Source organism: Linderina pennispora, assembly GCF_002104995.1.
Source record: "Linderina pennispora strain ATCC 12442 chromosome Unknown DL89scaffold_2, whole genome shotgun sequence".
In the NCBI taxonomy this organism is placed as follows: Eukaryota; Fungi; Kickxellomycota; class Kickxellomycetes; order Kickxellales; family Kickxellaceae; genus Linderina; species Linderina pennispora.
The window spans coordinates 1325067-1335422 of NW_024468250.1; the positions used below are offsets into that span (position 1 = coordinate 1325067).

Below are 10356 nucleotides of genomic sequence, written 5' to 3' on the forward strand. Positions count from 1 at the left end.
GGCGGTAGAAACCGATCCAAAACCTGCTTTAAAAATTCTACTGGCGATGCTGGACAAGGGTTGAAAAATGCTAATCACCAAATTCTGGGTGTGATGATCCGCACACATATTGCATGCCATGGCCCTTATGTACCGATGGACTAGAACTACCAAGGCACTTGTTGAGTACCAGTTAGAGGCCCATGATCCAGCATCACTCTTCTTCACTTCTTTGAGTGGGCTGGGATGTACTATGTACGCTCCTACCTTCATTGTACAAGTAAACTAATCTCTTACGTTGACATAGAGATTGATCTATGCCGCTCAACCAGGTCCTCGCCGTCAACGCAGATCGCCTCGTAAGTCCCAGGTGAGCCGTGGGTGACGATCTGAGCAAGCTTGTGCGATTTGGTGACAAGATTCAGGCTGATTCTATCGAGTCCAATGATGAACAGATCCAGGCCCTTATCAACAGAGATATCCCGAAGTACAGTCTTGAGTGCCTCTACACCAGACGAATCGTACATGGTAGATTCTGACATGTCTAGTATAACAGCAGCACATAGCGATAACTGGGCAACAACGCTGTGGTCCTCGAAAAACGTCATTACTTGGGTAGCCGATCCAAAGAACAATGCCCCTGTGATCTTCACTGACGCCATTAGGCATGGTGTTGGAGATATGCTGGTCTGCATCTTTTCGATGTGAATCTCGATGCTGGTTGCTGACAGTGGAACAATTGGGGTAGAGGCTTTGGTGCCGTCGCCATCGTCTGCTCCCTCTGCCTGCTCATCCGTAGGTGCGAGTGCAGCTGCATAACCACCGGTACTTGCTTTAATTGGCTCCACCTTCATCGCAATTCCAGTGTTGTTTGAAAGCTTCCACGCCAGAACCACTGCGCTCCAGGCAATACCGATGAGCACAGCGATGGCAAGGTCTGTAGCGACAGCAAGCACAGTGACAAGAATGATTGTTATCATGTCAGTCACGGGGATGCTCCAACGGAAGATGTACACGAATGTACGCCATTCAAACGTCTTGATGACGACAACGAAGAGGATCCCAGTGAGTGCAGAAACGGGGATCATCTCGATGACCTTTCCAGCTACGGCGACAAACAGGAGTATCAGGAACGAAGCAACAGTTGTAGACACACGAGAGCGAGACCCATTGGTAAGGTTCACCGTGGTCTGGCCAACCATGACCGACCCACCGACAGACGTGAAGAACGAGGATAAAAGGTTTCCAGCACCTTGCCCCAGACAGTCGTAGTTGCAGTAGTAGGCAGGGAGGTTAACACCAACTATTTTCAAGCACAGCTGCCACGTCATTGCCGTTTCAACAAGTCCAATAATGGCGAGCAGGATAGCCTTCGGGATCACAATCTCCCAGAAGTGGCCAGACCGCCATGGAACATCAGGGATGTGGGCCTTGGGAACACTTCCAGAAAATGTTGCCATATCGCCAATAGTACGGATGGGCCGATTGAGCGCACTGTCGTATATAAACCGAGCGATTACAGTGCCGATAACCATTGCAGTCAGAGATGCAGGTAGAACGTTGGCTCCAACCGAGAACTTGCCAATGCACAAACGTCTCTTAATGCGCGGCTGAAGAAGCACAACCGCCATCGACAGGAACACGATGATTAGGACCTGCCACGTCTGTCCCTCATCAAGCCGTAGCCAGCGCTGGTCGTTGGGCGGAATGAAATCCATCGGTGGACACACTCTCCCGTTAATGATCTCGACGTTGTCCTTTGGGTTTCTCGATGAGCTGTCTGTTTGAAACGCATTCAGCTGCGCACGGAAGACCACAATCGCCAAGCCATTCATGAACCCCACCATCACCGAGTGAGGCACAAGCTTTAAGAATCTTGTCACTCCAAGTGTCCCAAGCACAAGTTGGATTAGCCCGCAAAGAAGTGTAGTTGCAAAGAGCCACTCGGTCCTCTCGGAAAGGCACTTGTCACCCAGGGGCCCGTCATCTGCTGTCAGCTCTTTTTGAATGTTCACCATTCCGCCAGCAATCCCGCTGACCATGCCCGGTAGTGACCCAAAGATGCCTGCAATCAGACCAATGAAGAATGTAGAGTATAGGCCCTTCACAGGAGAGATCCCCGCCACAAATGCAAACGCGACTGACTCGGGGACCTGCATGAATGCGATGGACACGCCACTGAGAACCTCGTCCTTAAGAGCGACTGGGTTCTTGGCAAAGTAGACCGTGGAATCAGCCAGAAAAAAGAAAAGTTGTTTTGGTGCTGTTTTGCCCACTGTAATAGCTGTCTCAGCAGCCCACTTGGTCGACGACCATGCTGTCTTAAAGTTGTGCCTCCATACTCCCGCGTAGATATCGGCCCGTTCACATACAATAACACGCCAAGACGAGACCCTGTCATGGATGAGCATGGTGAATATGAAGAAGGTTTATGTGACAAAATTTATCTAGTAATGCTACCTCTGCACAGTAGAACCATCAGAAAAAAAACATCAGGACTGCTGCAGTCTAAATAGACTAATCACTATCAAAGCGCCTTGTGCTAGCATTAATCTAGTGATCATCAATCTTAACGAGTAGATCGCTGGCTGCTTAGTGGCTTGGCCAGCCAGCCGAACCCAACATGCAGCTGAGTCAGAGACAAGCATGCACCTATGATACTAAATACACACCTTGCACTGGATGTAGCAAATCTAAATCGAAGAGACCTTGGAAATACGTGCTGCAGAAAACTAGGACAGAATGTTCGGACATACTAGTTTTTTTATGTTGTAGGTCTAGAGCACACGGTGGGCGGTGTAGGGCAAGAGGAAAAACGAAGAAGAAATGAGTAACGGGAAATCTTTACCTTTATATAAGATTTTATAGTCCAAAAAGTGTCCGACCGTCCGCTAGAACCTTTTAAATTGGTTATAAAAATAAAACTCCTAAGCTTCAACATGAATTTGGGGGACTTGCTCTGTAAACTCCTTTTGATCTTGTGCGGCATCTGACCTCATCGGTGAAACCAGGGTGACAAGTTGTTATTGTAGTGGTCACAGGTCTCCACTAGATATCTCCATTGGTTCAGCGCAAGAGCTGCTCTCATTGTCAGTCGGCCTGATAACTTCCATGGCGTCATCATGGTGGTCATCACCGGCTGCGCAACACTCAGGATATTTATTTATGAGCATCTATTGAATAAAGCCATGTAACTCTTCTAGCGGTCATGCAATATTTGTGGATTTATTTTACAAATTAATTTGTCTTATGAACATGCGTAAGCAGTAGTATTTGGGCCACAATGGACCCAGTCTGTATAGACTGATTCAAGAGACTGTATCAGTGCTAAGGGCCCCAAGAACCATGCAAGCCAGATCATTTTTAATAAAAGCTCTTAGTGCTATGCATACGCAATAAAGTAAAACTGAACAGCATCATTTCTCTTCTTACTTGCCTATTGAATTTCTCAAATGAATATTACCTGCAGCACTACTGTCATAAAGACATCACTTGGTGGTATTGGCTTCCATGATTCTATGTTGCCCCGCCTAGAGCAATTTGTACACAGCGTCAATATCATCAAAGAGCATACATACATGCTTGCACGATGGATACTACTCCATCAGCTAGCTGATAATGATGCTTTTGACCCTGCAACATTTGTGAAAAAGGGATTCTTTCGTGCAATTTATTCATTTATCGCAACCTGAAGGCGAAGACTGTCATATCTGCCGAGGATTTCGTCAACCGGAAGGACAAGTCAGAACTGTCGAGCGCAGATTTCGGTGATGTAGTTAGATACCATATTTATGATTATCTATTGCATAATGGCGATATCGAGCTACATGGTGTATGCGACATGAATCAAGTAGCAACATACGTGGATACCGAGCTGATGACAGCATACAAGAACAACATTGTGTTGCACTATGGCACTTGCCTACAGCGGATTCTGGCCAAATTGATTGATATTCGCAGCCGCAAAACCACACTGCACAGTACAATGGGCAATGTGTCCAAGGCTGAGTTCAATGATGCATGTCAAGTGTGTATTTATACACCTGCACAGAAGCTCCGCCAGGCAGTTGCCTCTAGGCACCCTGATCTCAGTGTGCTCACCCCACTGATGCTTGCAATCTACAACAAGCTGGCACCAGTCCTCAATGCCTATGATGCCAAGTACAGATTCGCCAAAGACAGCAGATACTATGATGCCAAGGTAAATCCACTTCAGCATCTGCGTGCATATATTCGCCTATGCCAGCTTATCGAGAATGAGCAGCTTGGCAAGTCTCCTCCCCAACGCTTGCCTCTGCAGACATCATGGATCCCAGGCCATGTGCGCTTAGACAAGCAAATAATCAAGCAGGTGTTTGTTTCGAAAACACGTGAGGAGGTTACCATGATCAACGCAGCAAAGAGGGCAGCAACAGAGGCAAGGAAAGCAGCAGAAAAGGGCGAAAAATTGGCCAAGAAGGCTGCACGCGAAGCAGCGAAGATGCCATCGGATGCAACAGAGGCCACAGCAGCAACTGCAGCAGTAGCGGCTGATTCACTTGCTGCTGCATCGGCAGCAGCAGCAGACACTGTTGCAGCACTTAACAATGCATATGCACCAGCACCCCCAGTCTGTGCACACGACCCGGTCCAAGGGATCACACAACCTGTGTGGGATGTGTGGGGCCGGGTCGCAGATCTAACATCAAAGCCATTTAAGGCGCATGGTGATAGAAAATTCCACGGAATGGCGACAACAGATGGTGTAACGATATGCATTTTGTTGCAAGACAAGATATTCAAGGCTGATGGTGCAGTAGATGCTGATGGTGCAGGAGGCGATGCTGCAGGAGGCGATGCTGCAGGAGGCGATGCTGCGGGAGGCAATTCTGTGGGAGGCGATGCTACAGGCGATGCTACAGGCGATGCTACAGGCGATGCTACAGGCGATGTTGCAGGCGATGCTGCAGGCGATGTTGCAGGAGGTGGTGCTGTGGGAGGCAATACTATAGCTGACTGTCGCTATATCCACCAGATCCCACAGCCAGAGCTGCAGAATCTGAAAGGCCGCTGTGTATTCATCGATCCAGGTCGGGGCGATTTACTGTATATGATGCACGAAAATAGCAGCAATGGGAAAGAGGGTGAAAAGATGCTCTACCGCTACACACGGCAGCAGCGCAATAAGGAGCTCAAGCTGCGCCACTATGACAGGATTCGTTGGGATACAAAGGATCAAGTCCCAGAAGATGCTGTCCGCAGAGCAGAGGCAGAGCTTTCCAAGCACTGCTGCCGGACCCTTAGCCCAGCAAAATTCCGTGCCTACGTTGCTGCCTGTGCATCTGTGCGGTGTGTCCTAGCACCGTTTTATGCCAACACGATGACAGCGCGAAGGTTACCAGAGCAGCAGCCTGCTAAGTCAAACAAGCAGCACCAGAGGCGCTGGAAGGCCCATCCAGGTGTCAGTACCAGTCCCAAGGTGTACTCGCTTCACCGCAAGCTGCGCCTTGATTCATTCATGAACCAGGCCTGTGCAGATCAAAGGCTTGCCGCGAAACTCCGGAGCAAGTTCGGTCCAGACCCAGTGCTGATCATGGGCAATTGGAGTGCGCCGATGGCCCGGCACCATGCGCCGATTCGTGGCAAGGGATGGCGCGACAAGTTCAAGCACCATGGCTTTGAAGTCTATCTGATCGACGAATTCCGGACATCGTCGATGTGCCCGTTCTGCTGCGAAAAGTCGCTGCAGACATTCCGGCATGTTCCCAACCCGCGGCCCTACCAGAGATCGAAGAACCCAACTGTGAAGTGCCATGGCCTTCTCCGCTGTACAAGCGAGTCATGTAAGCGGGCCATGACACAATACAGGCGAGCCTATTCGGCTCGGCTCTTGAACCGCGATCTCGCAGCAGTTCTAAACTTCAGACTCATTTTCCAATCACTCTGTGATTCGGGCAGTATTCTTGAACGGTTCCGTCGTTCTACGGCCATTGTTGCCGATGCTTCTGGCACCACCCCTGAAACAAAGAACCCGCGCAAGAGGCATGCAGCAGCAGGCGGTTCTGCTGCTAGCAGCAGCGAGCCAGCGCTGAAGCGCCTACGCTGAGCAGGCCACCAAGGTGGGAGATGTCCATGATCGTCATTGCACCAACAACCATCCGACACGTTCAAATGACCGGTTCGCCGTGATGCCCTTATCGACGTGTCAACCCATGCTGACTAGCAGCCGAGCTCGCATCGTGAGCAGAGTATTTCTAGTAGTGCATATATATATTAATAGACTAGTTCAGCAAAGTCGCTCCAGAACTCGTTCTTCAGGACGCTGTCCATTACCGAAGGTGTGTCACAGAAACTGACAAGAATATCTTTGCTCGGAGGCGGTGAAGGAAGAATAATGCAAACACGCATGCATAATTCAGGATGTATTGTCGAAAATGCTTGAACGCCGTGGCCAAAGTCCGCATCGTACATCTTGATAGACGTTATATTGGTAGCTGTGGTCACAACCTTGTAGTTCATGGCAATGGTGAGGAAATCAGCGGCATATTCTACATCGGAATCAAGAATTTCAACAGTTTGTCTGATGCGCGGTGTGGTAAGCGCCAATAGCTGTGACCGAATCTGACCAGCAACCACCGAAATAGTTTTAGGAGTAATTGGCAAATGTGCCTGTTGCATCGGGGTGAGAATAAATTCGCCGAAAGCCGGGTTGCCCATGTAGTTCAACTCTGTCATTCCGAGGTGACGACGATGGTTAATGACGACAAAAGTACAGTGTTCGCCCGCGACTCCATTGCTCTGATCAATTAGTCTTTCCAGCCATCCCTGACTCTTCCTTGTTGCAGCCTGTTCGTGGACCCTGTGCAAAACTGCAGATATGATGTCATTAGTGGACAGGTATGTCCCCTGTGGCAGATACTCGAGTACCTGGCTACGAAGCCCGTCAATCCTGGCACGCGAAATCCGGAATAGATGCCCACGCGGTGAAGCAGAGCTGGTCAAATAGTTCATCAGCCTTCCGCGTTTGTTAGGAGAGAGCCACATAATGAAATCTGCCACGCGAGATTGAGCTGAAAGCACTTTGGTGGCGGTTTCACTAAGAGGTGCGCTCTCGCTCGGTAAATGGCTCTTGATGATATCAGCACCAAAGCAAAAGCTTACTTCTGCCACAGGCACACCGGATATCAGTGCACGCGTCTCATCTGCCCAGCGTCTGAGGAAAGTTAGAATGCTGGTAGCATCTGCAACTGTATGGTTGAAATTAATCGAAATAGCTGTTCCGCTGTTGTCCTTTAGTCGCACGACGTGGATATGCACAAGTTTAATCTTCCCTGTAACCTTGTCACAGCAGGGAAAGGGCCCAACAGGAACCAGACCATCAGGCCATGTTGTGCGGCTGAATCCAGCAGACTGTATCTTGCTGAAATGCACCAAAGACTGCGACTCACGATATTCAGGCATATTCAGGTTGTCTTTGTCAACGACGACCTCCATTCCGCCACCTTGTGTAGGGTGAAGATTACCAGCGAACCAGGGACAGAGAGCAAGGGTCCGGTAGAACCCTTCCTCGAGCTTGTCGCTTGGCATGAAATCCTTATCACTAGACGTATTGGCATAGAAGAAGAGAAAACGCACGGTAATCTCCAACATTCGCATCTCAAATCGTCTGCAGGCAAACCTCTTCGATTCAATACTGCTTACAAAGTGGTTCATAGTAATGGGAATATATACTTTAAGTTGCTAATGACAAGATGAAAAGGTTTTGTTAGTCTTACCTCCAGTACTTATACCAGAAGCATCAGGGGATAGAGTGTGAGGAGGTTTACAGGCGAGAAACAGAAATGGAGTATAGTAGTATTCAAAACAATTGGCCAATAGGTTTTTAGCTGAAATAGTGCATTGTTTAACATGATGGTGTTAGATATGAAGGAAAGGGAATATAAATTGGAATAGCTGCTTAATATAAAGCTCAGGGAACAGAGGAAAACGAAGAGAGAAGACAAGGGGGGCTAGATAGGTTGTAGAACAATTAATTTCCCCTTGAATCATAATGGCGATGTGTCGGTGATAGGTGCCATGTTTTCATTGGCCGATAGTATGCGATAGTCGAGGAAGTATCCTCTGTTGACTTCTGTCAGCTGAGCATTAACACCTATATTGTTACTTGGTTGTGTCTGATCAGCCACCTCATTTCTCGTGCTCGGTCCTCCGAGTAGACGAGAATCGACACCCATGTGGCCGTTGATACTCAACTGGCCAGGAACGCAATAGTGACTATGCCTTCAGCCATTTGTCTATGTGGAGGTTATCCACATGCCGAACACCATGCATCTAGGTCTGGATCCTAGTTACTAATTATATAGAGAAACTTGATTGGGAACGACCCCACGGAGCCGTCTGAACTACCTGGCTAAGTGCAATGGCATCCATACTTCACCAAATTACATTTGGTGATCACATTACTGCCGCTCAAGCCCAACGACTATGCGAACCAGCCAATCTGGAAGATGAGACAAGTCCAGGAGTAGTCTGGGTAGGATTCATCTTTTTATATTTGTTGAATATGTGGGGGTTTGAAGTTATATTTAATACTGAAGAAAAAAAGAGAAAAGGGAATAGACGAGTTTTGCAGTGGAGTCTTCAATACGGCCGTCTGTGCAACTTATCAGAGGCTAGACTCTACCTCCATATCGTAGGCTGTAGCGGGGCTCTCGTTGGCACCTGGATTGCTGTCACCTGATTCGGCTGACATGTCGACGTCAGGGACAGCCGCAGCGGGTGCGCAACAAACTGTCAAGCTATGGTATCTTAATCCAGAAATATGCGAGCGTTGTGAGCGTATCAGCAATAGAAAGTGACAAAGTCAAGGAATATATATTGATGAAGAAAGCTAAAGAAAAGTAGGAAAGGAGAGGCGAGCGAAAAGGTTTTATACCATCGCTCAGGTGGCACAACCAAAAAGAAGAAAGAAAAAGAACAACAGGATGAAAACTATGTAGTTCGCAGTAATCGGATCTTGAGATTCTAACATCGCTCCACTCAATTCACTAGCGTAGTCAGCATCCTGCCTGCTCGCCCACCAAGCAAGGATGTGTATGTCTCAATTACTGGCACGCCAGCAGTGCTTGAGAGCATTTGCAATAACAAGTTTTGGAGACGATTTGCCAATTTCGTCTATTTGAATTAATTGCCGGAGCTGGAATGCCAAGCCACTCCTACACGATCATAAACCAGATCAGGCACGCTCAGAAACAGACTCAAGGAGGGCAGGTGGCCTCTCTTTTATGTTTCTTAGACACTATTTAGTTCTATTTCCTATATATGCTTGTAAAAGCTTGTTCTGAAAGAAAAAAGCACTAGATATCTCGCGCTCGCAATGCCAGCCTACCTCTATGTAAGACAAACAGTGTTTGGTTTAGATGGAGGTCAGGGCTGCTGATACATGTAGTTTACTCGGCTCTACATTGCTTGTTGTGTCCGGCCTCGGAATCGCTCTTGTGCAAGCTTTTGAGAGCGGAATTTTTGAGAATCCAAAGCTGCCTGGCGCTATTGTAATGTAGAAGTTGTATGTATTCGCATACTTGAAAGGAGGACTGTGCGAGAAAAAAAGTATTGTATCTGCAGAGCGTGTCATGCACACTTGCTGTGAGGCTCAGAGGAGTGCAAATCCTTTCGACTAGCCAATAGCGCACTAGCGGATGGTTGGCCACTTTTGGATACTAAAATCCTAAGCAAAGCAAGATATACTGAAAAGGACCGAAAAATCTCAGGAAATAAATGCCCGTTTATGTATGGCGTTTGTCTTTTAAAATAGTGTATGGGGCTATTGTATCCCAGGGATTGAGGGTCATGTGCTCTATTAATCCTATGACCGGCTGGTGTGGGAACTGTCCCTGAAACATGAGGCCAGGGAGGGGGAGCTGTCGACACTGAAACAGTAAAATGCTTTTACACCAGTATGGCCAAGCCAAACACATACATTATTAGATCCCCCGAGTCCACCCGGCCCCCTTTTCTCCTCACTCGCCTTTAATCGGGATTATTTTCCGAAATATACGCTTGTGAATACTTGTTTCTATCTTTGGGGGTTAATTATATGGTACTTAGCTTTTGTATGAAGTTTCCAGAGAGGAAGCAGCTTTCGTCCTACTGGGAAGCATAGGTGGGTAAAGGTATTGTGGCATACATTATGTCTGCAGCCGTTTTCCACCTCCTTCCCTGACAATTGTGTTTCCTTTTCCCATTCCAACTGTACATACCATCCTCTACTGTGATGTTGGGGTGGTCGGCGAGTCGGCATTGTTTGCTGTGTTGCGTATAAATGGGTGAAGTGTCTGGTTGGAATAGTGCTTTTTTCAATTTTAGAGAACGGAATGGGAGAGAGCTTAAGAAAGGATA

The 10356-nt window shown here is 47.9% G+C and overlaps 3 protein-coding genes across 3 annotated transcripts; all 3 read right to left on the reverse strand.

The window, feature by feature from the left end:
• Positions 1 to 14: 14 nt before the first annotated feature.
• On the reverse strand, positions 15 to 2434 carry DL89DRAFT_265341 (uncharacterized protein). Its single transcript, XM_040886624.1, has one exon. It carries the CDS (start codon positions 2388 to 2390, stop codon positions 273 to 275), a length of 2118 nt encoding a protein of 705 aa, XP_040746559.1. The 5' UTR covers positions 2391 to 2434; the 3' UTR covers positions 15 to 272.
• Positions 2435 to 6175: 3741 nt separating this feature from the next.
• On the reverse strand, positions 6176 to 7968 carry DL89DRAFT_89891 (uncharacterized protein). Its single transcript, XM_040892225.1, has one exon. It carries the CDS (start codon positions 7669 to 7671, stop codon positions 6232 to 6234), a length of 1440 nt encoding a protein of 479 aa, XP_040746560.1. The 5' UTR covers positions 7672 to 7968; the 3' UTR covers positions 6176 to 6231.
• A 2025-nt stretch (positions 7969 to 9993) lies between these two features.
• DL89DRAFT_265358 (uncharacterized protein) lies at positions 9994 to 10307 on the reverse strand. Its single transcript, XM_040886625.1, has one exon. It carries the CDS (start codon positions 10256 to 10258, stop codon positions 10034 to 10036), a length of 225 nt encoding a protein of 74 aa, XP_040746561.1. The 5' UTR covers positions 10259 to 10307; the 3' UTR covers positions 9994 to 10033.
• Between the last annotated feature and the right edge of the window lie 49 nt (positions 10308 to 10356).